Raw genomic sequence first — 27,879 nt, forward strand, 5'->3', positions numbered from 1 at the left:
CGCCCTGACTGGGAATCGAACCAGGGAGTCAAACCAGCGACCTTTCGGTGTACAGGACGCCGCCCAGCCCACAGAGCCACCACAGCTGGGGCCTGTCCGTGGTGTTTGCGGAGAAACTAAGCGCCCAGTGGTCACGGGGGAGGGGGTGGGGATGTGGGTGTGAATCTGAATCATGACCCGTTAAACCAAGGTCACGAGACTGTGCTTTTTGTTCTTCTCAAAGATTTTGTTTATTTTTAGAGAGGGGAAGGGAGGGAGAAAGAGAGGGAGAGGAACATCAGTGGTGGCTGCCTCTCACACGCCCCCTACTGGGGACCTGGCCGGCAACCCAGGCACGTGCCCTGACTGGGCATCGAACTGGCGACCCTTTGGTTCACAGGCCGGTGCTCAGTCCACTGAGCCACACCAGCCAGGGCCACAATACTGTATTTTCTAAGACAAAACAACAAAGTCCTGTAGGTACAGCTTGTAAGTTACAACTTACTACAGGGAATAAGAGATTCATCTTACAAGGCTTGAAATACAAACTGATTTTTAGGTAGAGGCCAGCTAACAGAATTTCCATTGGCCGGCCTTCAAGAAGATGGAAGTTTCACCGTAGAGCTCAGGGTAAGAGGTGTTTCCGAGGTGGCCGCAGCGCCGGCGCCGCCCCTCCCGTGTGCTCTCCCAGCAGCACTTGGGCCAGGAGGTGGGGTCTGCGTCCCTCCCTGCAGACCTGGATCAGGTTTGCGGCCCACCACGCCCCCCGCAGGGCGGGAGTGGTGCCACGCGGCTGCCACGCCAGGTCTCCAGGCGTGTGCAGTGTTTGCTTGGCTTTTGTCTTCGGGGCGCTTGCTCTGGGACACCCTGCTGCCGTGCCGCGGAGCAGCCCCCGCGTGTGCGCGCACGGTTCTTGGGGGGCCTGGCTCGCCACTTGCTCGTTTGCGGGCCGAGGCCCCAGACGCCTGCGCGGGGTGTGCGCTGGGCACCGCCCTCCGTCCGGAATTCCACCCGCAGGACTGTGCGCGAGAACTTGCACTCCGTTTGGGGTGTTCGCGGTGCAGCCCGCTCGCTGGCGTCCCCAGTGTCTCCGTTCACCCAGTGTCAGGGCGTTCTAGTGCACGCTAAAGACGGAAAGCGCACGAAATTAGCGCTTTTTGGATAATTAGCCTTAACGTTTTAACAGCTTTTAAAAATAATGTGCAGGCCGGAAACTGGGCCCCGTGACGGTGCGCTGCTCAGCGTCCTCCCGTGTGGCCTCCGGTGTGCGCCCAGCACACCCCCGCCCCGCGGGGAGCCCGCACTCCCGGCTGCTGACGCGGCGGACCAGTGAGACCGAAAGGTGGGGTCGCTGTGCGTTGTGCCGCGGGGTGCCGCGTGTCTGGGACCCAGGGGCCCCGAGACCCAGACGGGGGGGGGGTGTGACTGCAGGCCGGAGAGCGCAGGGGAGAGCCTGACGGGGCGGGGGGGCTCGGGGCGGCACCTCTGCAGCGCCCGTTCCGTGCCTGGGGTTCCTGTCGGGTGTTCTAAGAGGTGAGCTTTAAGCTGTTTCCCTGCGGGCGGGGGGGGGCGAGGGCGGAGGGTTTCAGGGCGGAGACTTTGCTGCGCACGGGAGGGGCGTCTCTGGGCCCGCCCCCGCCAGACGAAGCGGGGTGCTGGGGTGCCGGTGCGCAGCGGCACAGTCCACGCAGGGCACGCCTGTGCGCTCCTCCCCGCCGCCTGTGCGCGCCCGCAGGTCCTGCCCGCCCTCCCGTGGGCGCGAGCTGCTGCATTTCCACTCCTGCGCACGGGAAGTTGGTTGACACCCCAGGCAGAAGCCAGGGCGTGGCCCGAAGGGGAGGGGGCTGCTAGCGGCGGGAGCGGCTGTCAGCGCCCTTTCTCTGCGAGGGCCGCCTGGCGGCGCCTTGGTCTTGCAGGCCCGCCTCCCGTCTCCGCCACGGTGGACGGCCCGCGTGGCTGTGTCCCCGCAAAATGAGGCACAGGACTCTGGGCCGTCCTCTGCCTGGCCACGGCCTGGGTGGGCACGTCCGTGCCGCCGACTGGGCTTCGGTCCTGCCTGGCCCCGCACAGGGTGGCGGCGGTCGGGGTGTTCCCGCCGCGCCTCTTGTTGGCGCCCTCCATCCTGCGGGCCCCGTGAGGGCAGGAAGCACGGGTCCCACGGTTGGACCTCGGCTCAGCAGTAACAGGAACCCAGCAAATGGCCAAATAACTCTGGATCCCTGAAAAGGTGCAGCCCCGTCGCAGATGTGGGGGCAGCGGGCAGAGAGGACAGAGGGGGAGAAGGCCAGGGGCGGGCCCAGCGGCACCAGGACCCCACCGCGTGGCAGGAAGGTGGGAAGGAGGCAGGAACGCAGCCCTAGAGGCTTCCTCCCTGCGGCTCCGGGGCCTGCGCGCCGCGAGGCGCGGGCGAGAGAACTGGGGCGCCCTTCCCCAGGGAGCCGCATCCAGCGGCCGCCTCCCAGTGCAGAAGCGTTTGCGCCCTCAGGTCTCCAGGACGCTGGTTTTCCTGTTGGAGGGGTCACGCGACCCGGAGCCCGAGCCCGGCCTCCGAAGCCAGTGCCTTCGCGCTGGGCCGTGCAGTGCCCGTGCGGTTCGGGTGAGCCGGCACCCCGGAGGGAGCCCGACCGGAGCCCACACGGACTCGGGGCGGGCGAGGCGGGCCTGGGGGAGGGGCCTGTGACGAACCCACACGGGACTCAGCGGTGTGACCTCATTACACTCGCTCTTCGGCTTGGACACGACGCAGTGCTTTAACTGAAGGAGGGCGGTGTCTTGACTTGTCCACACAGTGACGTGCAGTCAGCAGTGACGCCTTCGCCCAGGCGAGCCCCGCACGTGTTGCAGAATGGAGTTCAGCGGCCCCCAGGCTTGCTCTGCGGGGCCCCCAGACTCGGGCTGGCGTGGGCTCCCCGGCAGCCCTCGGGCAGCCTCTGTTTCCCCGGGGACACGCTGCTGCGTCCAAACGGGTCCTTCCGAGGAGCAGGCGCAGCCTGCGGCTCTGCAGTGACGGGCGAGGCCGGGCGAGGCCCTGCTGCGCGGCGAGGAGATGCCGCCGCAACGTCCGAGACCGCGGGGACGCCAGGGGCTGTGGGACGCCGGGGCCTCGGAGAGAACCCTGTTCCGTCCTGTCCGCCCAGCCCAGCCAAGGCTCCGTCCACTCTCCCGCCTGCGTGAGGCCTGCGTGAGGCCCCTCTCGCTGGTCTGGGGCGGCCTCCTGCGGGAGGGCCCTGCTCCAACCCCAGCCACGGGGCTTGTTGCCCAGGGTGCAGGAGCCCGTCCCAGCTTCCCGCCCCGGCTCCAGACGCGCAGGCCCTCCAGCCGCGCTCTCCACCTCGTTCTGTCTGCGGCTTCGGGAAGGTCTAGTCGTGCGGGACGGCCCTGCACCGGCCCTGCACCGCCGCGGAGGGGCGTGGCCCCTCGCCACCTGCAGCGGCCGGGCTCCTGCAACACAGGCCTTTCCCGGTTCGGTCCGCTCCCCTGAGGATCCCGACTGTTAATTTGGGTCCGGGCACCTGCTGTGCGTTGCTGAAAGGCAGCTCTTGGGTCACTTTGGAGTGTCGTTTATGCCTGAAGTGAACTGCTTCGGAGGTTCAGTGTGTTGCTCGGAAGGAAGTGTGAGAAGAGAAGAACAGTGTCTTTTTGGCAAACACGTTTTCTAAGCGGTGGCCCAGGACCCGTTTAATTAATTACCAAGCACTAGTATTTGTCAACGTAATATGTTCGTTTTATGTGTGTATGTGCCGTTATGCATGCTAATGCCAACTTTCTTGATACGCATCAGTGTGTGCCTACATGCATGCGCTCATTAACATCAAGCTGAAATACGGGGAAAAAGTTCAGTACCTTAGAGTTGTCTTGGAATTTTTATTCGTTTAACTTGTAAAATGAGATACTGAATTGACGTCCAATACCGAGCCACTTTTAAACACTGGACTTAGAAAAGCAGTAAATGTCTTGGGTGACTTCTGGTTCACGGGGGTGCCGGTTTCCGGTCCTCTCGGTCCTCCGGGTCCTGCACCGCGCATGCGCCCGCCACCCACACACAGTCGGACCCCTCCCTCTCCCCCCCCGCCCCCCCCCCCCCGCAGCTCTGCGCACGGGAGCGCGTTCCTTGGTCTCGTTCGTTCTCCCCGCTCGGCGTCCCGCGTGCGCGCGCGGCCTGCGGCTCGGGACTGGTGTCGCCCGGCTGGTGTCGCGCGCGTGTCCCCCTGCGGGGGGGGCGGGGTGCGCCGCCCCTTCTTCGGCCAGCCCTCCGTCCAGGGACACTTCGGTCGTCCCCAGTCTCGGCCCCCGCGAGGGACGCTGCCGCGAACACGGGGGGGCGGGGGGGCGGCGCGCGCATCTTTACAAGCAGGTGTTTTCAGACTTGGGGGGAGGGGTGTTCAGAAGAGGGGTGCTGGGTCGCACGGCAGCTCTCCCGAACGCCCTGGGTCGCCTCCGCGCTGTTCCGCACGGCGGCTGCACAGCGCACACACCCCACCGGCGGTGGGGGGACCCCCTTCCCGCACAGCCCCCAGCCCCGCCACCGCCTGTCCCCCCCGTCCCGCGGACCGCAGCCATTCCGACGGGGCCGGTGGGGGGGGGGGGCGGGCGCGAGGGGGCGTCTCGGTGCAGCGTGGGCTCGCGTTCTCCTGCCAGCGAGCGAGGCTGAGCGTCCTGTCCTGTGTCTGCCGGCTGTGGGGCGTCTTCCTGGGAGAAGCGTCTGTTCAGATCCTCTATACCCTTTTTTAATTGGATTGTTTAGTTTTTTGCTGTTGTATGAGTTCTTTGTATACATTTTGGATATTAACTGCTTATCAGAGGTATCATTTACAGCATCTCCTCCCGTTCGATTGTTGCCTTTTGGGTGATGGTTTCTTTTGATGTGCAGAAGCTCTTTAGTTTGATGTCGTCCCGTTCATTTATTCTTGCTTTTACTTCACTTGCTGTTCAGGTCAAATTAATAAAATCCTCACCAAGACCAAAGCTCGTAAGTTTAGTATCTGTGTTTTCTTCTATGTACTGGATTATTTCATGCCTTAATATTCAGGTCATAGATCCGTTTCGAGTTAATTTTTGTGTACGGTGACCGAAAGCAGTCCAGTTTCAGTATAATGCATGACACTTGATTTTGTTTTAAAATACATTTCATTGACTTTGCTATCACAGTTGTCCCAGTGTTTCCCCCTTTGCCCCCCTCCACCCAGACCCCCCTTCCCTCCAGCAGTCCCCCCCCCCTCAGTTCGTGTCCACGGGTCGTGCGTATCATCCCTCTGGCACCTCCATTTCCTGTACCACCACCCCCCCCCCCATTCCGTACCTGCCCATTTGTGCTTCCTCTTCCCTGCACCTCTCCCTACTCTCCCCCACTCCGTCCCCGCCCCGCAGCTGATAGCCCTGCAGGTGATCCCCTGGCTGTGATTCTGTTCCTGTGCTGCTTGCTTGCTTTGTTTTTTTGGATTCAGTTGTCGATAGTTGTACATTTGTTGCCATTTTAATGTTCATAGTTTTGGTCTTCTTTTTCTTAGATAAGTCCCTTTAACATTTCACATAATAAGGGCTTGGTGGTGATGAACTCCTTTAGCTTTTCCTTGTCTGGGAAGCACTTTATCTGCCGCTCCATTCTAAGGGACAGCTTTGCTGGGTAGAGTCATCTAGGTTGTAGGTCCTTGCGGTTCATGAGTCTGAAGACTGCTTGCCAGCCCCTTCTTGCCTGCAAGGCTTCTGGTGAGAAGTCAGCTGACAGTCTTAGGGGAACTCCGTGGGAGGTAACTCTCCGCTTTTCTCTTGCTACTAGATGCTCTCTTTACCTTTAACCTTTGGCATTTTGATTATGGTGTGTCTTGGTGTGTTCCTCTTTGGGGCCAACTTGTTTGGGACTCTCTGTGCTTCCTGGACTTGTATGTGTATTTCCTTCACCAAATTAGGGAAGTTTTCCTTCATTATTTTTTTAAGTAAGTTTTCAATTTCCTCCTCTTCCTCTTCTCCTTCTGTCACCCCTGTGATTCGGATGTTGGTACTTTGGAGATGTCCCAGAGGTTCCTTATTCTATTCTCGTTTATTTGAATTCATTTTTCTTCCTGCTGTTCTGATTGAATGCTTTTTCCTTCCTTGTGTTCCCAATTGTTGATTTGATTCTCAGCTTCCTCCCCTCCACAGTTGGTTCCCTGTGGGTTTTTCTGTTCTTCACTCAATGCAACCTTCGTTTCTGCCTGGGTCTTTTTTATGCTGTCGCAGTACCCAGTGAGTTCCTGGAGCATCCTGATCGCCAGTGTTTTGAACTCTGAAGCTGATAGATTTCTTATCTCCATTTTGTTTAGTTCTTTTCCTGGAGTTTTGTTCCGTTCTTTCATTTGGGCCATGTTTCTTTGTCTCCTCATTGTGGCAGCCTCCCTGTGTCTGTTTCTGTGTATCAGGCAGAGCTGCTTTGACTCCCTGTCGTAGTTGTGCTCCTACTGTAGAAAAGGCACCTGTAAGTCGTGTGGGGCGGAGCCTCGGGTAATGGTCAGAGCGGGGTGACCTGCACCACAGCTCTGTGGCTCTGTGTCCAGGGGGGCTCGCAGAGGGGACAGTGCGGCGGCCTGGTCTCTGGAGGTTGCCCAAGAGGAAGCGTCTCCCTGGCTTCCTCTTGCCAGTCACCTCACTTTCTCCCGTCTCCCCGAGTGCCACTGGTGCCCTTCCCGCTGTTGCCCTGGTGCTGAATCCCAGAGGGGGGCGGGTCTGCCTGAGTCCCAAGTCTGTTGTGGGTTCTTTAAGGGGATTCTCTTGAGAATTCTGCAGTTTCTTCGGCCACCTCAATTCCCACTGGTTTTCACAGCCAGAAGTGGTGGGGACTTCTCTTCCTGGCGCTGGGGCCCTGGGCTGGGTGGTGGCCTAGTCTGGGGCTGGGGTCCCTCGCTCCCAGGGTGTCCCTCCCGGTTCTCGTCCGCCACCCGTGGGTGAGGGGCCGGCCTTTCCGCCCCCCGCCCCCGGCCTCTCTGTGCCTCTGCGACTCCACCCCCCCCCCCCCGCCCCGTCTGGATGGACGAAGGCGGCTTCTTTAAATGCCTGGTCGTCAGACTTCCGAACTCCTCGATTTCCTGGTGGGTCCGGGTGCCGTGCACTGCATAGTCTGGTTTTCGTCTGCACTGCAGCTGCGCGCGGAGGTGCGGCGTGTCTCCCTGCCGCTGCTGTCTCGGCCGGAAGTCCGACACTCGATTTTTCTTACCGCATTTGCCTGTGTTCACGGTGTTAAAATCTGAAATTGTAGTGATGGTTCATTTCTACTGGTTCTCCAGATTTTGAATTATTGAATGCCTCTCCTTCCTCCCTCCTCCAGGGGCCGGAGGCACGAGGAGAAGGCGGCGGTGTCCCCCGTGGGCCCTCCCTTCCCCCGCTCCCCTCGGGGCCCTCTTCAGCCGGCGAGCACACGTGCCGCGAGGGCGGCCGATTTCCAGAGACCCTTCCGGTTCTGGTGCGGAGACTGTTGGGGGGCGAGGTAGTTTGGGGAAACCCATAAAGCCTGCCCTGTTACTTTTGACGATTTATGGGAAATTCTCTTCCGTTGTCCCCATGACCAGTGCCAGTGGGGGAGGGCTGCTGTCACTCGAAAAAATGTGTCAGGCACGGGAACGTGGACAGGGGCGGGGGGGGGGGGCTGGGTCGGCCGGCCTCCCGCCCTCCCCGACGCCCTGCACCGCCCTGACCTGCAAGCGAAGATTTGCCTTCTTGTCTCCCAGGAGAAAATGTTGCTCGTGTTGCCATTTTACCCACGTAAGACGTGTTGACAGTAGAATATTCTGTATTCAGAATACTGAGTGCTTTGGGGGGGAACTAGGCGAGTCGATGTTGGGTCACAAACCTCTGTGTGAAGTCACTGGGCAGCTGCCCGAGTCGGGCTCCGCTGAGCGAAGCCGGGCTGCAGGGACGTCTGTCCGAGAGGCCTGAGCGGGCCAGTCCGGGGCGCGGCCGGGCCGGCAGGTGTCCGAGTGCAGAGTAGGTTTGCTCTAGGGGTCTGTGCGGCGTGAAGACTGTCCAGTTCAGAGAGACCCTGGAACTGCCGGGCCTGTGACCTCGCCGACCTGCAGAAACGCGTCTGGCGCTGTATCTCCCAGCACGGACGTGGGTGTGCCGTGGGGTGGGCGCCGGACCACGACCGCAGGGGGACGAGGCTTCGCCGAGACCCCCCCAGGGCCCAGGAGTTTGATTTCACTGCTAGCAGCCGTGTTCGCCCTCCGCATTCAGGTCCACCCAGGTAATGGGTCTCCCAGGCAAGCTGCCGAATTCTTGTCGACTTGCAGGTCCGGGTGGCCAGGAACTAAGCAGGGGCTTGTTTGGACGCCGTGAGAAAACCCCCCAGGATCTCACCGTCTCGCGTGGAGGCAGGCCCCCCTGCAGGAGCCGCTCTGGCGCGCCCCCCGTGCGTGTGGCATGAGCATCCCGGGAGTCACTCGCCTCCGGCAGCGGTGGAGCTGAGGGGGCAGGCGGTGGGGAGGCACCTGGTTTTCAAACGCGTCCTCGGGCGTCGCGGGTGTTTCGGGAGCTTCGAGGGACGCACTTTGCGTCGGAGAGGAATCAGGACTCGGACGGCTGCCAGGGTTTGAACCTGCAGGGGCGTCAGAGCCGTCGGGGACGCTGTGGCCAGGCTGCCGCGGAAGGAGCGCTGGCCCCTGAGACCCGGTTTCAGTCCCAGGGACTCCGGCGTGGGGCAGGTGGCCGAGTGTCGTCACCTCAGCTCCTTGGTGGCCCCGGAGAGGCGCGGGCCACTGCGTGCCCCCTGCAAAGGCGAGCTGAGGGTGACAGCGGCAAACCTGGCTCTACAGCGTGACCCTGCGCCGGTTCCCGGGACATGGGGCGTCGGGAGCGTGCCTTCGGGGGCGCGGGCGCTGCCTGGTGACATCGCGGTTGTGGGAGCCCCAGCCACAGAGGCTCCCGAGCCCCCTTGGGTCTCTGCGTTCCCAGCCCCTCTGCTGCACCGCGGGCCGGGCTGGGCTGGGCCGGGCCGGGGAGAGGAATGAACAAGTAACCGCAGGAGCCAGGTAGTAACTGCGGCCGGCGTGTGCCGAGTGCCTGCTGCGCTGCGGGCCCCTTCTCGGCGCCGGGGACACACCTGAGGACACACCTGACGGGGACACACCTGATGGGGACTCACCTGACGGGGACACACCTGATGGGGACACACCTGTCGGGGACACACCTGTCGGGGACACACCTGAGGAGGACACACCTGACGGGGACTCACCTGACAGGGACACACCTGACAGGGACGCACCTGTCGGGGATGCACCTGAGGAGGACACACCTGACGGGGACTCACCTGACGGGGACACACCTGACGGGGACACACCTGACAAGGACACACCTGACGGGACACACCTGAGGAGGACACACCTGACGAGGATGCAGCGCTGTCTGCGGGAAGCCCCCGGGCGGCGGGGAGAGGAGGCAGCACGGCCGGCCTGGGCGAGTGCGTGTCCCAGTGTGGGGCCCCAGCCTGCGGACAGGGCTGGGAGGGTCGCCTCCACGGGGAGGGAAGGGCTGTGGGAGGACCCTTGGAGTGTGCCCGGCACCTCTGGGTGCAGGGGGCTGGGATAACCCACAGGGTCCCTGCCCCGGGGGGTCGGTGAGGGACTGCGTGTCCTGCAAGGAGCAGATGCCGGGAATGGAGTCCCGAGGCCGACGTGTTCGGCCGGACAGTGGAGGGAGCGGGGAGGAGGCGCAAACCCTCCCCGGGAGAGGGGACAGTGGGCGGCTGGCCCGGCCCCCTCCGGATGGGGGTCTGCCGAGCCAGGGGGCGGCGGGGCTGGGGCCGAAGCCAGGTCAGAGGGCACAGATGGGGAGGGGCGGGGGGGGGGGCTTCGCGACTCTGAGCAGCGTCTAATTATTAGACTACTCTGAGTTTCGTGAGATCTGTTTTCTCATAAAAATTACAACTTCATTTCGTGTCTTTGTTTCCCCACTGAACTTACTACCGTACGACTTTCAACGGAGGAGAAACCTTTGCTCGGTCCTTACGTTTGAAAGCCTTTCCCCGCACCCGCGGCTCAGATGCCGAGACGCACAGGGTGGCGGACACGCGGAGGTCAGCCTCCGCGCGGAAGCCCCTCGCCCCCCCGGGGGACACGGCCCTCGCCTGCCCGGGGCTCCCCGCGCGTGTCCGAGGCGGGGCCGGCAGCTGGGGACCTGCAGGGGGCGAGCTGGCCGGCGTCGGAGGGCTCGGGGTCCCGCGGAATCAGGACAGGAGCTTGGCTGGTCCACTTGGTGTCCGTTGAACCGTTACGTCCAGACACTGGGCAGGGACGGCCGCCCGTCCGTAAGTGGACGCGGTGGCAGGCGCGGGGGCGCTCGGCAACGCGTCCTGGGGCCCCCGGGCGCCCGCGGGGCGTGGCCACTGGGCGGCGCTGCCTCGCGGGCAGCCGGGGTGTCTCCAGGGCGCATGCGCACTCACTGGGTCTCGGCGAGAAAGCCGTGCTCTCCCCGGGGGGCCTCGCTGCGCGCACGGCGGGCCTGCGGGCCGGCCGGCAGGGGGGGACCGGGAGCGGCCAGCCCAGGGCGAGCCTGAGGTTTCCCGGCGGAGCCTGCTCTGGCCCCGGGGCGTCTCCGAGAGGGGAGGCCGGGGCGTGCAGCAGTCACCCACCCGGCCAGCGCCGCGCCGCTCCCGGGGAAGGCGTCGCGCGTGTCCCCTGCGGCCGAGTGACGGCACGAGACGCGCTCTCCCCCAGACCGAGGGGCCGTGGCTCAGGCACTTGAGCAGGGAGCGCAGAAATCGAGATTAATGCCCTTTCAGTGGACTACTTTAAAAAATCAAATTTGATGCAAAAAAGGTCCGTGATGGAATAATAGAATTTCAAGTAAAGTCAAGAGCAGTATTAATGTTTTTTTCCTTTTGCCTTGGCTTCAGTGCAGCTCATCTCGGCACTGGCACTGACAGTGTCTTTATTTAAATTTCACGTTTTGTTTCTCGTGTATTTTGTCCATCAACTTCCATCCTCTGTCCATCGCTGAGCTTTTTTGCGCCTCTTTAAAACTTGTACCTGAGCCAGGCGCTGCACTCACCTCCCGTGCTCCCAGCCAGGCTCCGTCTCAAACTGGGAAAACCAGACCGACCGTGGGGACAGCAGTTCTCAGGCACTGGTCAGCGGGCCGGTCAGAGGGAGGGACAACCGTGTCCCCAGGGAGGGAGCCGGGGGCGGTGAGCCCTGCGGTGAGGCCAGCCTGGTCCCTGCGCACGGCTCCGCAGACCCTCTGCCCTGGGCCGGGCGGCAGTCGTCCCCGGCCTTGCAGACCACGCGGCCCCCGAAGCGCTGCCTGGCTCCTGTCCACGCTGCTGCGGTGTGCACCCGCCGGTGTGCAAGCGGACGGGCGTGGGCGTGTGCTGGGTGTGCGCCCGCTGGTGTGCGAGCGGACGGGCGTGGGCGTGTGCTGAGTGTGCGCCCACCGGTGTGCGAGCCGATGGGCGCTGACGTGCTCCCGCAGAAACGGTCACACAGTTGGCTGTGGCCCTCAGGGTGATGCTGCCAGTCTCGGCCCAGACAGTCCCCGCGCCGCAGGGCGGGGAGACGGAAGCCAAGCAGAGCACTCAACAGGGAGGTGGGAGTCTGGGGGGACCAGGCAGCCGGGACTCGAGGGCGACCGTGCACCCCCTAGAGACCACCAGGCCCTGCAGGCTGTGCCGCGGGGACTCGGGCTGAGGGCCGGTCTGCGTGTTCTTACTGCCCGGGACTGCCGGTCAGATCCCCCTCAGGCTCCATTTCAGTCTGTGTTGGGGGGCTCCAAGCAGCTGCTTCTCCCGGGGCGGCGGGCAAACCCAGCAGGGAGTCAGCCATCCCCGGGATGGAAGGCTGCCGCTGTGGACCCGCCCGGAGGCCGGGCGACCCAGCCGCAGCCCCGAGGGGAGCCCGACTGCATTCGAGAGGATGTGATAGCGTCAGCACTCGGCAACGCACGTGCAGCAGTTTCAGTGTCTAGCTCCAATGCCAATTACCAGGCCTGCGTCCTGGCCCGTGTGGCCCACGTGGTCGGGCACCGTCCTGCGAAGCAAAACGCCGCCGGTTCGATTCCCGGTCGGGGCACGCGCCTGGGTTGCAGGTCGAGCCCCCGGTGGGAGTGCACACGTGAGAGAGGCAGTGTGGCGATGTTTCCCTCCCTCTCCTGCGCCCTCCTTCCTTATCCTCTCTAAAACGGTAAAACCTTTTCAAAAAAATTACTAGGCATTCAAGGAAACAAGGAAAGACGACATAAACCCAGAGGAGCATCGATCAAGAACAGACCCCAAAATAACAGAGACGAGGAATCGGCCAACCAGACACTCAAGTGACTGTCACAAATAAGCTGCACACCCTCGAGAACATGGAGGAAAATGAGCGCAGCGCCTGAAATGAACGCCGTCAGACAGACAGACAGACAGAACTTCTGGAGACAAGAGCGTGACCTCTGACGTGAGCGCTGCCTTAGAGATGAACGGCGCATCCACGCTGCAGAAAACAGGGTTGGCGAGCCTCGCGGTGCAGCGGTGGCAGCTGCCCAGATTGCAGCGCAGGGAGCGGGAGAGGGAGCGAAGGGACGGAACGCCGCCAGCGGTCCCCGGGTCGCGTGTGGCTGCTGCGTGCTGGAGATCCGGGGGCAGAGGAGAGATGGAAACAGCGTTTGAGGAAATAATGACTGGACTGTCCAGAGCTGCCGAGAACGCTGAACCACAAAGCACAAAAACCTCGAGTAGAGCGGTCAAATAACACCGTGCCGAGGTACCGCCTAATCCAATTGCCGAAAAGTAAGTGGCAAAGAGAGAAAAAAAATGTGTTAAAAGGCAGCCAGAGGAAGAGAAGATGCATTAGTTACAGTGAGAGGGAAAAGGCACCAGTGACCGTGACTTCCGGTCAGAACTGGTGCCAGCCAGAAGGCGGCGGGGGACAGTCGTCACTGCCGGCCGGGTTGGTTACCCCACAAGCGAGGACAAGGGGGTGTCGGAGGACGGTCTGCGAACTGGGAAGAGCGGCTCCGCTCCTCGCGTCCCGTGCCCGACACCACACGTCTGCGGGTCCCTCAAGTCCACACGCGCGAGGAGTGTGTGTGGAGACCCGTGGGGACGCGAGGGGGCACACTGGTCCCAGCCAGAGCCACCAACCTCGGAGAGGAGAGGAGAAGTGCACAGGGCACATTCCTGGGGAGGGACGGGGAGAAGCAGCCCCATGGCTCAGCCCTGGAATCTCTCCCCAAGGCTCCACCCCACCCAGCTCACAGGCACACCTTTCTGCAACAGGCCCCACTACGGAGACGGAGTCGGAGCAGCTCTCCCTAATACACAGACCCAAACACAGGGGGCTGCCAAAACGAGAAGACAAAGGCACATGGCTCCAATGAAAGAACAGAACAGAACTCCAGAACAAGAACCAAACAGAACGGAGATGAGCAGCCTGTCAGATGCATAGTTCAAACCACTGGCCTTCAGGACGCTCCAGGAACTCGCTGGATGCTTCAACGGCATGAAAAAGACCCAGGCAGCATGAAGCTCACACTGAGTGAAGTAAAGAAGAATGTACAGGGAACCAGCAGTGGAGTGGAGGAGGCCAAGAATCAAATCAACGATTCAGGACGTAGGAAGAAGAAAACATTCAGTTAGAACAGCGAGAAGAAAAAAAGAGTAAATAAAAAACCAAGGAGAGGCTAAGGAGTCTATGGGACAACTTCAGATGTTTCAACACGCAGATCACGGGGGTGCCGGCAGGAGGAAAGGAAGAGCAAGAAATCGAAAACTTACTTGAAAAACGAATGAAAGAAAACTTCCCTCATTTGGTGAAGGAAATACACATACAAGTCCAGGAAGCACAGAGAGTTCCAAACAAGTTAGACTCAAAGAGGACCACTCCAAGATACATCATAATTAAAATGCCAAAGGTTAAAGATAGAATCTTAAAAGCAATGAGAGGAAAGCAGCTAGTTACCTACAAGGGAGTTCCCATCAGACTGTCAGCTGATTTCTCAAAAGAAACCTTGCAGGCAAGAAGGGGCTGGAAAGAAGTATTCCAAGTCATGAAAGGCAAGGACCTACAACCTAGATCAGGGGTGTCAAACTCATTGTCACTGGGGGCTGCATCAGCCCTGAGGTTGCCTTCAAAGGGCCAAATGTAATTTTAGGACTGTAAAAATGTAACCATTTAACTAGAAGCTGCCGCCGGGTAGAAACAAGGTGCCAGGCCGGATTCGGCCTGCGGGCCTTGCGTTTGCCACCTGTGACCTAGGTTGCCCCACCCAACAAAGCCACCAGGTAGAATGGAAGGGCCGACAGAGTGGTCCCTAGACAAGGTAAAAGTAACGGAGTTCATCATGATGAGCAGGCCATTACTTTATGAAATATTATAGGGACTTATTTAAGAAAAAGTCCAAAACGATGAACAATAAAATGGCAAAAAATACAAATCTCTCAACAATTGAATCTAAAAAACTAAGCAAACAGAACAGGAACCAAATCAATGAGATATGGAGATCATTTGGAGGGCTGTCGGGGGGAGGAGGAGGGGGAGAATCGGGGAGGAGGCGCAGGGAACAGGAAGCACAGACGGCGGGTGCAGAGTGGCTGGGGGAGGGGAAGGGCAGCGGGGGACGAGGAGACGCCGAAGGAATGAGGTGCACCACCCACCGGCCTGAACTGGGGGGGGGGGTGCTGCGGGGCGGAGGGGGGTAAAGGGGGGGATTGGGACAACTGTGATAGCATAATCAATAACGTATTATAAAATAAGATTCTCGAATTTAGTTTTATTCGTGTGTAAAATTAATTCCTTTTCGTTGGATTAAAAAAGAGTCTCCTCCCTCCTTGTACCTTGAACTTCTAGCTTTCACAGTTTTCTGTCAAATAGGTACTTTCTCTAGTAAACAAGTTTTTGTTAACAAGTTAAAGTCTACTCGGATTATTTTTTTTTTTAACTTGACGTTTCTGAAATTCTGTCTTTCAGCCCTCGTAAGCCCCCCCCGCTGACCGAGTACTGTTCTGACTCCCCAGGTCAGGGACGCCGCGCGTCGTCGTCGTCGTCCGGGGGAGGGTGAGGCGCACGTGGTGGCCGCGCGCTCCGCGCCGTCGTGGTCGGAGGCTCCTGCCCCGGGACCGGATCCGCTCGCCGCACGGGACGCTCAGGTGCGCCGCCCGGGAGTTCCGGCGGGGCAGAGCCCCGTCTCCTCCCGCCGTGGCTCCGGCCGCGTCGCCTGCGATGGAGGCGTCTGAGCGCCTGCCCTGCACACGGTCGTGTGTTTCGGTCTCTGTCCGATCCCGTCTCTGTTCGGTCCAAACCAGCGTTCACCGTCACCCGTGTGTCCTGGCGCGGCAACTACGGCGACCGCGTCTGCAGACCGAGGGTGGGGGCGGGCCCCTCCGCCTCGCCGGGGCCCCCTCCCGGGAGGGACGCGCGTGCGGCGGGCGCGGCGAGGGTGCCCGCCCGCGGCTGAGCCTGGCGCCCGCTCCTGGCGGGGGCCGCGCTCCCTGAACTTCTTCCTCGGGGAGCTTGAGAGGAAACAGAACGCCCCGCGTTCCCGTCTCTAATCTGCGGCTGAGTGGCGCGTTACGTTCGAAATTAAGGACTCCTTAATACCCTGAAACATGAAAAGGAACATAAAACGGGTTTGCGATGTTTGCATCCACAGTGAGGTCTCGTGCAGGGCTGTTTTTGATAAATTCACAAATATCAGGGAAACCGCTATTTAAAGTTTCATTCGTAATCACGGAGCATTCAGTCTTCCCCAATAGTCGCAGTTTCTTCGGTTTGTGGAGGACGGATCCGCGCACCGAGCTGCGTGCCGCTCCCCTCGCCGCCCCCTCGCGTCTCCTGGGTCGGACGCCAGCCGAGGGCTCTGCGGTCCGCGTTCTCGCCTGGACGCCGCCGTCTCCGTCTCCGTCGCGCGGGTCCCTCCCTCCGCGCCCCGCGTTCCCTGCGGCCTGAGCCCGCGCCGGCCCTGCGCACCGGCCGGGGGGGGGCCTGGGCGCGCACACTCTCGGGTCACGAAGTGACGTCATGCGCGTCACCGTGCTCGCCGCCGTCCTTCCCGGAGACGCCCAGTCTGCGAGGGGAACCGCCTCACCCCCGGCTCGCCCACCCTGAGGGCGTGTCCAGACCGGGTGCAGGGCCGAGGCCCGAGGCGGCTCCGTCCCGGTTCCCAGTGTGATGGGCTGGCCGGCAGCCCCGCACTGCCGGTGCCCGGCGGTGGTCTGGGGCGTCACCGTGCGCCCTGCCTCCTGCGGCTGCTGTCCTCACACACGCGGCAGCAGGGCCACTCCGAGTCGTCTCCTCGTCCTTCGCCCGGAACCCTGGCCCTCCCTCCCCCGCTCTCGGGGTGGTGAGAGGTTTCAGGTTCGGTCTGTGCTTCTCCACCCCAGAGTCGGCTGGATTTCGGAGCAGTCGGGGGTGTCTCGAGACCACAGTCTGCGCGCCGCAGGGGCTCCTCGGTGCGGGGCTGCGGACGGTTCCTAGGCCTCTCTGCCGCCCGCCAGGACCTACACTCTTCAAGGCACAGTGACGCCGTGAGGCCCTGGCCGGGTGGTGGGTCGGTTTCAGCGTCGCCCGGATACACCCGTGATGGGGGTTCGATCCCCGCTCGGGGCACGTAAAGAATCAGCCAACGAATGCATCAGGTTGTCTTCTGTGGAAGAGGGTAGCGCACGGTGGGAGCTTTTCTCTGCCTTGTTTTTTGTCTTTAATTTAACAGCCTGCGAGGCTGGAACCGTCGTGCCGTGGTGGTGTGTGGAGATCCCGGATCTCGCACTGCAGTCACACAGTGTGTCGTCGTGTCGGATGCGCTGCGGATGCAACCCGGCGTTAAATGCTGTTTGGGCTCGAGTCAGCGTGTCTTCCCTGCGTGTGAGTCTGCACGGTTCTGCTCGCCGTCCGGGCGCACATTTCCCGGCTGTGTGGGGCCGTGCGGGGCCGTGCGGGGCCCTGCGAGCACAGTGCTCGCCGGGGCCCGGGCTTCCTCCCGCGGGAAAGCAGAGGCTGGACGAGCCGCTCAGGGTGGGCGCTGTCAGCCGGAGGAGACGCCGACGCGGCGTCCAAGCCTGAGGGCGTCTGGCTGGCAACAGAGTGTGCCCGTGGCAGGGAGCTGGCGCCGGCTGTGGGGAGAGGTCAGAGAGGCTCTGCCCGGGACGGCTGGCCCTGGCGGTGCCGCCCCTGGGATGGCAGCGGGCGGCTCTGGGTGGGGGAGACGGGTCGAGTGGGCACGGAAGCACCGCAGGTGACCGGGCCCACGCTGGCTGCGGGACGACGCCTGTGCAGCCCCAGGCGGGGTGATCTCGTCTGGGAGCTGGCCGGGGGACGCAGAGCCAGAAGCTTGGTGTGTGTGCGGGGGGTGGGGGGGGGCCTGGGGGGCGGGAACACAGGCACTGGAAGTTGGCGTTCTGAGAGCGGCCCCGTGGGAGGGGCGCGGGAGGAGGAAGGGCGCTGGGTCAGCCCCGGGCAGCTCCCGCCGTGAGGGGCAGAAGGGGGGAGTGGGAGACAGATCGGGACGAGGCGCCATGTTCTCTCCGAGCCGCGGGCTTTGCTCTGAAAGCTGCTGTAAATGCCGTGGTCCGCCCCTCGTGGCCAGGCTGCTGGCTTTCACTCCACACTTCCAGGTGCACCTGCGCTCCAGGGTCGTGACCTTCCCCGCCTGCGGCTCAGCCCGGGGCGCTGCCGCCTGCACTTGTCGGGCAGCGGGCTGCGCGCCCTCGGGCGCTTCCTGCCCAGACGGCGGGACCCCGGCTCTGGGCCAGCACACGCACGGCCCCTTCTCGGACCGCTGGGGTGGCGCGGGTGCTCTGGACACGCCTGCGTCGCAGGAGCCCGGCGTGTTGGCTGTCCTGGGCCTCAGACAGCCAAGGGTCCCCCACAGGACTGAGGCCAGGTCCACACCACTCCCCGTTCTCCTCGCCGCCTGCCTGCCTGCCTGCCTGCCTGCGTGTCTCTTTCTCTCCACCGCGGGGCTTTTACCACGCGGTGACGATCCGCCCGCTTCTCTGGACGGGAATCAAGTCCCCTCTTGCCTTCCCATCCGTCCCTCTGGCCAGTTAGCCATAGGCCCCTCCCGCGGGAGCACTTGGCACCAGGCTCGGAACCAGAATCCGTGCCGAGATGTCGGTGTGCCCGGGTTGCCAGAAACTTGCAGCAGGCAGGCCCTGCCGGCCAGCAGCGCCTGCCCCCCCATCTCCCCCGCATCTCTGGGATGAGACTTCCAACTCCCCGCTGGGCCGACGTTTTTTCACATCCTGGGGTGTCAGAGCACTTTCTTGCTGGCAGGAGCCATTTTCTTTGTTTATCTGATGCTTCCCTTTTTTGGTTTTCCCCGGGCTTTCCCGTTTTGGAACACCCTTTGTCAGCAGATGTTACTTTTGTTTCCAGTTTTTAATCTCCCGGTGGAATGGGGCTGGTCTGAGATCACAGAGGCGGGGCCTGCAGTAAGTCAGCGGAGGGGCGAGTGTGGAGGAAGTGGAGGGCCCAGCCCGGCCCCTCGCCTGGCCCCTGGCGCGGCTCCCGGCACGGCCCGCCCCAGCTGCGAGGGGCTTCCTGAGCAGGTGGCGGGAAGCTAGCATTCATAAACCGATCTTCTCCAACAGGGGTTTTTTCGTGTGGGTAAAAATATGGCCTCAAAATATAATAGATGCGTGCCTGAACACGCAGCAACCCGTCATGTAGCAGCACAGTAATCTTTTGAGTCGTCGAGTTCACTTGTTTCTTCATTACGTTCGTCGGGGCACAGGTCTCGAGTGCAGGACTCAGGGAAGCGTCGCCTGCACCTGCGTTGTGCGCCCATCGCCCCAGCCAGGTCTCCCCCCCCCCCGCCCGTCCCCACTCCCCCCCCCCGCCCCCCCCTCTGCCCACCTCCGGCTGCCCCTCCCCATCTCCTCTGCCTGTCGTCCCGTCCCCGGCCCCCTCCCCGCGGACAGCTGTCAGAGTCGGGCCCATGTGCGGCTGCCTCCCGCACCAGCAGTTCTGCTCGGAGGGGCCCGCAGGGCCAGCGCGGGCCCCGAGAGGGCCTCCTGCGCCGGGCCCGGGACGCAGCTCCCAGGCCGCTGACTCCTGGCAGCTCCTCGGCCCCGGGGGCAGGGACTCGGGTGCCCACTTCCAGTCACCCACTCCCCCTGTCACGGCTTGCTGGGCGCGACGTCTCTTTGCGTGGTGTGCCCGCTGCAGCCGTCCCGCAGAACCGGTCCCTCGCTGTGCGGGAGCCCGCGTCCCCTCCCCCAGCCGGACGCCGAGGTGCGGGCGCGAAGGCCCCAGGCCGCGCCCCTCGCGTGGCCGCGGTCCTCCCGGGAGGCACACGTGTCCGGTCCCTGCGAGCCCCGAGCAGCTTCCCCACACGGGCCTGCAGGTCCCCATGGGCCGCGCCCCCCGCCTCCTCGGTAACGCCCTCGAGGAGCTCACGTGGCTCTTCCTCCAGCGGCACGGTCGCCGTGGCCGTCAGCGTTGGAGAACGTCCTTGATCTGGGAGCGTCCCATCTAACCTTCAGGGTTAAGGTGGAATTTAGCTATTTTTGTATCACACGTGAGCAAGTGAAGAAAAGTGTTCATGTTTCTATCAAGGAACCCCCTCCCGGTGGGAAGGTTCCCGAGACGCAGCTCTGCTCACGGCCCGCCCCCTCCGGCGGCCGGTCCCGGGTGGGCCCCCCGGGCTCCTGGCCCGTCCAGCTCGGTGCGAGTGGCCGGGTTCTGCCACCGAGTATTCATTACCGTCACAGGTATTTTTTAAAAATTTAGCGTTTTTGACTTTATGTTGATTTTAGAGAATTATAATAAGAACCTAGGGGCTTCCTTTTTTAATAGTGGTTTTTAGTTTGGGGGCCTTTGTCCACAGCATTTGCTTTTGTAACCAGACTCACGGTGGGCCCGTCGTTCCGGCCCGGGGCCCAGAGGTGGCTGGCCGCAGGGGGCGTCCGTGGGCGCCCGCCCCGGTGCGCCCCACGTCCGGTGCGGATGGTGTCCTCTGGCCACCCGTGTCTCCTTATTTGTCTGCACTTCATCTACAACACCGTGTCCTCGCGCCCAAGTTTCACTGCCCCGGACGTCTCCCCTCCTCGCCAGCACTCCCACTGAGACCCATCCGACGACGGGGAAACCCCTCGACCTAAATGTGGGCAGAACCGCATCACCATCAGCCCGTGTGAGCTGAGTGTTTCTAACGTCTTTGCTGCTGCTGTTGTTCTGCCGGGGTTGGTGAGGACGGTGTCGGGCGACACGGGATGAAGAGAGGTTAGGGTGCCTCAGGTCCTTAGACCTGTGATTTTTTGTTAGGCGTGGTTCTTACATTTTTTAAGGAAAGTCAATCACTTAAACCGCTTGGAGTGCACGATCCGGTGGTTTGGAGCACACTCACGTGGTGTACAACTGTCCCCACCAGCTGTTCCCACAGCGTTTCCGTCGTCCCAAGAAGAGCCTCCGCGCCCACGAAGAGGCCACCGTTCCTTATTCTCCCCCCGCCCAGCCTCTGGCGACCAACCGCCACTTCCCATCCCGCCTCTGAGGCCCTGCCTGCTCTGGGCGTGCCTTGTGCACGGCGTCCCACCGCGTGCGGCCCAGGTCCTGGCCTTCCCCGGGCAGCGGGATGATCTCGAGGCTTGTTCTCGAGGCTTGTTCTCGAGGCGGCATCGATATTTCAGGCCTTTCCGTGGCTGGAGGAGGATGGCGAGCTGTGTGTGTGTGTGTGTGCGTGCGTGCCACCTTCTGCTGTCCTGTCGTCTCCTGGTGGACGTCCGGGCTGTCACTGCCTCTAGTTTACTGGCTGTTGCTGTCACTCAGTGTTCGTGGATGTTGCTGCCGCGAACCTTCTTGGGCGAGCCCCTGTGCGAACACGTGTTTTCGGCTCTCCTGGGCGCAAGCGCAGGGGCGGAGTTGCAGGTCCACGTGGTAGCTCGGCGCTCGGCTTTTCGAGGACCTGCAGGGCTGTTTCACTCGGGGGTGGCCCCGCTTTATGTTTTCATCAGCAGGGTCTCGGAGCGCCGCTGAGACACTGTAGCCATCCTGTGGGTGTCTCAGAGAGCCGCTGGGACACTGTAGCCATCCTGTGGGGTGTCTCTGAGGCCCACTGAAACACTGTACCCATCCTGTGGGTGTCTCTGAGGCCCACTGAAACACTGTAGCCATTCCACAGGGTATCTCAGAGCGCCGCTGAAACACTGTAGCCATCCTATGAGGTGTCTGGAGCGCCGCCGAAACACTGTAGCCATCCTGTGGGGTGTCTGGAGCGACGCTGAAACACTGTAGCCATCCGGCGGGTGTGAAGTGGTCCCTGGCCGAGGTTTTGATTGGTATTTCCCTAATGACTAATGATGTTGAAATGCTTTCATATGCTTGTCAGCAGCTTTCTGTCTCCTGAGGAGAAGTGTTCACTCAGATCTTTTGCCCGTTTTCTAATCGGGTTTTTGTCTTTTTGTTGTGGAGCGTGGGCGGCCCCACGCGGCTGAACACCGGGCCCGGCCAGGTGTGTGGTTTGGAGACGTTTTCTCCCATCTCGTTCTTGTCTTCTCACGTTCGTGCTGATGGCCTTTCACGCACAAAAGTTCTCCGATTTGCTGGGGTCTGATCTACCTGTTTCTTTTGTTGATTTTGCCCGTGCTGGCATATTTAAGAATCCTTTGCCATGTTCGAGGTCATGAAGAGTCACCCGTACGTTTCTCCTGTGAGTGTTCGGGTGTTAGCCCTCACAGTCCAGTTGCTGCTCTGTTCTGAGTTAGAGCGTGCACACGGAGTGCGGTGGGGGCCCAGGTTCGCTCTTCTGCCTGTGGTTCCCCTGTTGTCCCAGCCACAATTTTTTCCCACTTCATGGTCTGGCCATCGTTGTCTAAAATCGTTTGGCCATAGCTTTGGCTGGTGCGGCTGATGTTTGAGTGCGTTCCCCGCAAGCTGAAAGGTCCCTGGTTCGATTCCCAGTCGGGGCACAGGCCTGGGTTGTGGGCCAGGTCCCCAGTAGGGGGCGTGCGAGAGGCAACCGATCTGTGTTTCTCATACATCGATGTTTCTCTCCTTCTCTTTCTCCCTCCCTTCTCCTCTCTCTGAGGATAAATACATGAAATCTTTTTAAAAAGATCGTTTGGTCGTAGATGTATGGGCTTATATTCGGACTCTAAATTCTATTCCCTTGGTTTACATGCCTCTCCTTATGCCCGTATTATACAGTTTTGATGATTGTAAGTTTTGAAGGAGTAAGTTTGAGATGGTGAGTCTTCCAACTTTTTTGTTTTAATATTGTTTTGGCTTTTGGGGGGTCCCTTCCTGCTCCATGTGAATTTGAAGGTCAGGTTTTTCTTTTCCGCAAAAGAAAGGCCATTGGAACTTTGGTAGGATTGTGTCAGGTCCAGGATCGCTTTGGGCAGCGCATGGGAGCGCTCCAGAGAAGCAGAGCCGTGTGTGTGTGTGTGTGGTGTGTGTGCGCGCGTGCGTGTGTAAAGAGGCCCTTACTGTGAGGAGTCGGCTCTCGGGCAGTTGCGGGGGCGGGTGCTTCCCGGGGTGCGTGGGAGGAGCTGGCAGGCTGGAGAGCCGGCGGCTCGGTTCCTGTCCAAGGCCGGCAGGACTGGGACCCAGGAGCAGCTGGTACTTCAGTTCACATCCAAAGGCAGGAAAAGGCTAGTGTCTCAGCCTGAAGGCCGTCAGGCGGGAAGAACCCTCCTTCCTTGGGGGAGGTGCAGCCTTTCTGTTCTGCCCAGACGGTGGGGGGAGGGCCCCCGACACTGCGGGGGGGGCATCTGCTCTGCTCAGAGCCCACCGATCCAGTTGCTAGTCTCACCCAGAAACACCCTCCCGGAAACACCCGGAATAACTGCTGCTCGCCTCTGGGTGCCCCACGTCCCGTCCGAGGGGACAGACAGAATCAACCGTGACCAGTAGTTTTTGCCTTCGTCACGATGTGAAGTCTTCCTGTCCATGCACGTAGTTTGGTTTGGAACGAACAATGTCCTGTTCTTAACTGCGTCTATTTTTTTTTTAACTTTTAGCGGTTGTTTTGCAGTCTCCCGTGAACAGGTCTTGCACCGCACTCACCGGTTGAGTTTCTTCCTGGGCGTTTTATGCTTCCAGATGCTTTTGTAAGTGGAGCTTCCTTTCCCAGTTGTTTATTGCTGCGTAACGGAGACCCGAGTGATGTTTCTGTGCCGATTCCGCGTCCTGCAACGTGAATGAACTCATTTATTAGCTCTAGTTGTTTTCTTGTGAATTCTTTGGGGTTTTCTATACATAGGGTCATGACAGTTGTGAGGAGAGGTACTTTTACTTCTTCCTTTCTAATTTGGATGCCTTTGATTTCTTTTTCTTGCCCGATTGCTCTGGCTGGGACCTCCAGGGTGATGCGGAACAGCAGTGGCGAGAGCAGGACCCTCCTTCCTGGCTCCAGGTCGGGGGGAGCCCGCAGTCTCCATCGAGTGTGGGCTCCTCACCTCCGCGCAGCTCCTCACGGATACGCTGCATCGTGTCCAGACACTTGCTTCTATTCCCTGTTTTGTGAAGGGTTTTTTTTTTTTCTTATCATGAAAGGGTGTTGGATTTTGTCAGATGCCTTTTCAGCATGAATTGGGGTGATCGTGTGTTTTCCCCCTTGTTGTTTTAAAGTGGTGCATTGCACCGATCGGTTTTCTTATATTGAACCACCCTCGCCTTTCTGGGGTAAATCCCACTTCGTCGTGGTGTATAATGCGTTTTATCAGCTGTTGGATTCAGTTTTCTAGCGTTTTGTTGGTAATATCCTTCATTTCTGAAGGATAGTATTGCTTGAGACAGGATCTGGTGGTTGTTTTTTTTCAGTCCTCGGAATGTCACCCCATTGCTCTGTGTCCTCCACGGTCTCCGATGAGATGTAAACTATTTTATTGAGGGAATTTTTGTACGTGAGGAGCCTCTTTTGGTGCTTTCAAAATTCTCTTTCATCAGTTTGATCAGAATGTGGGGATCTCTTGGAGTTTGTCCTGAATGGAGTTTGTTGAGCTTCCTGGAGGTGCGGATTAATATTTTAAACCAAACATGGGAAGTTTCTGTTCATTATTTTTTCAAATGTTCTTTCCACCCCTTTCTCTCCTTCATCTCCCTTCTGGGACTTTTATAACATACAAGGTGTGTGCGAGGAAAGTCCAGCCATTGTCAGTATAACGAGAACGTGTGTGTGTGTGTGTGTGTGTGTGTGACATCGCTGCGGCCTGGGCGCCGAGGAGAGTGGCCTGGAATGCATGTGCATGAACAATGACGACCCCACCGCACTCGTCGGTGGGGGGGCGGCACATGCCGCTGAGTGAGCCTGTGTGCCGTGTGGCCGTCGCATTCAAACGACTGAGCCAGCGGAGCCACAAATCTGCATCCGAGTTTGCTTCAAGCTTGGACCTTCCTCCACGGAAACTGTTCTGATGACTCAGAGGCCGCGGCTGTGGGCACCTGGTGACCGGCAGCTTCCTCACGACAACACGCCTGCTCATGCATCACGTCTCGTGCAGAGTTTCTTCTGAAAACATCTGAGCACCCCAGTGACTCAGCCCCCCTACAACCCAGACGTGGGGCCCTGCAACTTCTGTCTTTTCCCCAAACTAAAAGCACCTTTGAAAGGGAAGAGACTTCAGACCATCGATGAGATTCAGGAAAATACAACAGGGCAGCCGACGGCTATTGGGAGAACCGTGTGAGGTCCCAGGTGCCTCCTTTGAAGGGACCGAGGCGTCATTGCCCTGTGTGCAGTGTCTCTTGTCTCTTGTCTCTTCTTCGATGAACGTCTCGGTTTTTCACAGGGTGCGGCTGGGTTCTTCCTGGACAGGCCTCGTGTGTGCCGGCGTGACCGGTGGCGCCAGGCGGTGTCTGAGGCCCTGCCCATTGTTTTCGCCGTTTTCCCTTCGTCACTCACACTGGGGCCGGCGCAGTTGCCGCACCTCGGAATCTCCGGGGAACGGTCTTCGCGTCCCCGTCCCTGTCTCCTGCCCGCTCGGTTCTGCCGCCGCCGAGCCCCCACGGAGGGCTTTTCGTTTCAGTTGCTGTGCTTTTTTCTAAGTCCGGAATTCGCACTCGATTTCTGCTAAAGCCCGTCTCTGTCGATATCCTGTTTCTCGAGACACTGCGCTGGCGGCCTCTCCCCGCTCCCCGGCCGCGGGCGTCCTTGTCGCTGGGCCCTGGGCCGACTGTCCGCCTGCGCGGCCCCCAGCACGCCCGGTGCCGGCTCTCCGTGGAGGAGGGCGCCCCCGCTCACGCCGTCTTTCCGGTGCTTCCTCCTGCCTCCCACCTCCGTGTGGGAAACCGGGCGTCTGGGTCGCAAGGACGGGGCTGGTCAGCTGCCGTCTGTGCGGCAGCTCCGAGCGTGGAGGTGACTCTGGACAGGTTCTGTTCCTCGTCCGTCCGTCCGTCCATCCGCCCTGGACTCGCTCCGGGCATCACAGCGCTGCAGAGCCTGCCTCCCCAGCGTCTCCTCCCAGCCCTTTTGTTAGTCTGCTGTTTGCCCCGACTCTGATCGGTCACCCCAGGCAGCGGCGAATGATACTCCGGCCTGTAAATGTTTTAGTCACTCCCCCACCCAGCCCGGCCAGGCCCCCAGCAGCCGTCTCTGCCCTCTGAGAGGATGCTGGGTGGGTGCGGTGAGGCCCGGTCTTGGGGCCCGCGATCGGCCAGAGCAACCAGCGGGAGCCGCTGCACTTGAGGTCCTTTCGGCTCCCCGAGCGCCCCTCCCCCTGCCAGGCACCTGCGCGGGTCACAGGCCTCCTCCGGGGGGCGGGCCAGGGCGAGGCTGGGGGGCCGCCGAGTGCCCCGAGCTCCCCGCTCTCACGGAGACGAGGTTGCTGCCCCGGCCGCGTGCTCCTCTGACCCCTGCAAGCTCCTGCTTCGTCTCCCAGGTCCCAAACACGCGGTTCCTGGCAGGCGCGCCAGTGTTGCCCTTGCTCTCGTGGAAGGGCGGGCTTCCGGGGTGTCTCACGCAGGCAGGCGTGGCTGCCGACCTCACTCGCCGGGACGTCTGGTGCTGGCGGCGTGGCCGGTTCAGAGTTGGCCCGGCTCCCAGGCTCCCCGCCCCCGATCCCGGAGAAGAGAGCTCCAAGCAGCGCGTGCTGGAGAGCTTCAGGAGCACCCGAGCTGCTGCCGTGCCTGAGCCGAGGGTGGGGGCCCCACCCCCAGGGCCCGTGCTCCTGAGCCCAGAGCTCCCTCTCGCTCGGGCGCGACAGGTGGGCGCACGTCTCACCTGGGGACCCCAAGACTGTCCCCGCCGTCCTGCGTGTTCGCGGAGGCGAGGAGGCGCTGCTTGCTCATCACCTGGAAGCCAGATCCTCGTGGTGACCGCCGGTGGCTGGTGGGGGCCGGGGCGTCGGGACCCCGAGAGCACTGCCCGCCCACCAGTGCCGGCACCTGCCCCCCTGGCTCACTCCTGCCGTCCTGGGGCCACCTGAGGCCGCCCTCATCGGCCGTCCCATCCACACGGGCGGCCGAGGACGGCTCCCCCGGGAGACGGTGCGTTGCGGGTCTGCTGTCCTGGTCGTGCACTGACCTGGCACACGCCTTCCACACGCAGCTGCACGTGTCAGGTGATACATGTGTTAGGAAGGACGCTGCCAAGGCAGGGCTCAGAGCTGACCCTCCCGAGCTCTGCCCAGCGCACCCCCAGGAGGGAGGCAGGTGTCGGAGCCGCTGCCCTGGGGTGACCGCCAGCCCCGCCCTGACGGCGGCCCAGGAGGGGCTGTCTCCGTGCTCGGCCGCAGTGACACTGCCGCCGACCCCCAGCGCAGGGCACACGGCCCCTCCCCGCGGAGCGGTCTGGGCGGCCTTGTCCGAACCCCCATGAGCCCGTCTGCGGGGCTCATCTCTGCCTCGTGTCTGTGTGTCTGTCCTCTGCCCCCCCTGGCGTTTGTCAGTGAACTTGAAGTCCGCGGATGCGGGCGGGTTCCTCAGGGCTGTCGTTTGTCCATGCCGGGCCGTCCCGCGTGCGCTCCCACACGGCGTTCAGGTTCGGCTCGTTCATTTCTGCGGGAAGGCCCAGGCCTCCGAGGTGGGCGGGGCGGGTCTCTCGGGCTCAGCTGCGGCTCCAGAGCCGTGTGTGTGTGTGTGTGCGTGTGCGCATGCACGTGTGCGTGCGTGTGTGCATGTGTGTGCGTGCGTGTGTGCATGCGTGTGCGTGCGTGTGTATGGTCCCGTGGCGCGGGACGGCGGGACAGCGCTCGACGCCCTTGTTGCCCTTTCCTCCGGCAGGACCTCTCTTCCGCACCATGGAGCCGAGCAAGAAGACGGACGCCGCGGGCCCGCTGCAGACCAACCCGCCGCTCAGGCTGCACCCGGACCGCGGCGCGCCCGTGCTGGCGCCCGAGCAGGGCGGCTACAAGGAGCGCTTCGTGAAGCCCGTGGAGGACAAGTACAAGTGCGAGAAGTGCCGGCTGGTGCTGTGCAACCCGAAGCAGACCGAGTGCGGGCACCGCTTCTGCGACAGCTGCATGGCCGCCGTGCTCAGGTAGGCCCGGGGCCCCCGTGCGTGGCCCCCGTGTGCGGCCGCGGCCCCGAGTGCCCCTCCGTGTACGACCCCGGAGGCAGCGAGCTCTGCGGCTCTGAGACGACCCGAGTGGACACGTCGCTGGGGGAAGCCCCTCAGAGGCTGAGGGGGGCAGCTCTGGGCACTGCCGGGGCAGGAGGGCAGGCGGGCGGGGCTGCTTCTCCTCTGGCTCCGCCCCTTCTGCCCCTGCGGGCGCAGGGCCCTCCCAAGGCGAGGCGGCTCAGCCCCGGGGTCTGAAGATTCCTGTGGGGAAAACGGGTCAGCACGAGCTCCACGTCAGCGGGTGTCGTCTGCCCAAAGGAGCTGGTGCTGCAGAAGGTGCCCACGTCCTCCCCCGCCTCCCTCCAGGTGTGCGGAGCCTGCCACCTGCGCCACCTCCTCTCCCGGGAGGCGAGTGCGGACCCGCCTTCCTCTCCTTCTCCGGGGGTGGGGGGAGGTTTCCGGCACCGGGCCCAGCACAGTGCAGCTCGGGCTCCGGGGCGAGCTTAGGGGCGGGATCGGCCCAGG

The 27,879-nt window shown here is 61.8% G+C and overlaps 1 protein-coding gene across 3 annotated transcripts in view; it reads left to right on the forward strand.

The window, feature by feature from the left end:
- The window catches only part of TRAF3 (TNF receptor associated factor 3), an 87,744-nt gene that overhangs the window by 40,625 nt on the left and 19,240 nt on the right, over positions 1-27,879 (forward strand). For 2 of the 3 annotated variants that reach the window (XM_045822576.1, XM_045822579.1), the window contains exon 2: positions 27,078-27,333. In XM_045822576.1, the coding sequence (XP_045678532.1) occupies positions 27,095-27,333 (239 nt within the window). In that variant the 5' untranslated portion in view covers positions 27,078-27,094. Of the gene's footprint in view, positions 1-14,928; positions 15,065-27,077; positions 27,334-27,879 lie in introns of those variants that run through there. The other variant, XM_045822578.1, reaches the window with a different exon arrangement.

Source organism: Phyllostomus hastatus, unplaced genomic scaffold (genome assembly GCF_019186645.2).
Source record: "Phyllostomus hastatus isolate PE091 unplaced genomic scaffold, TTU_PhHast_1.1 phas_scaffold_501, whole genome shotgun sequence".
In the NCBI taxonomy this organism is placed as follows: Eukaryota; Metazoa; Chordata; class Mammalia; order Chiroptera; family Phyllostomidae; genus Phyllostomus; species Phyllostomus hastatus.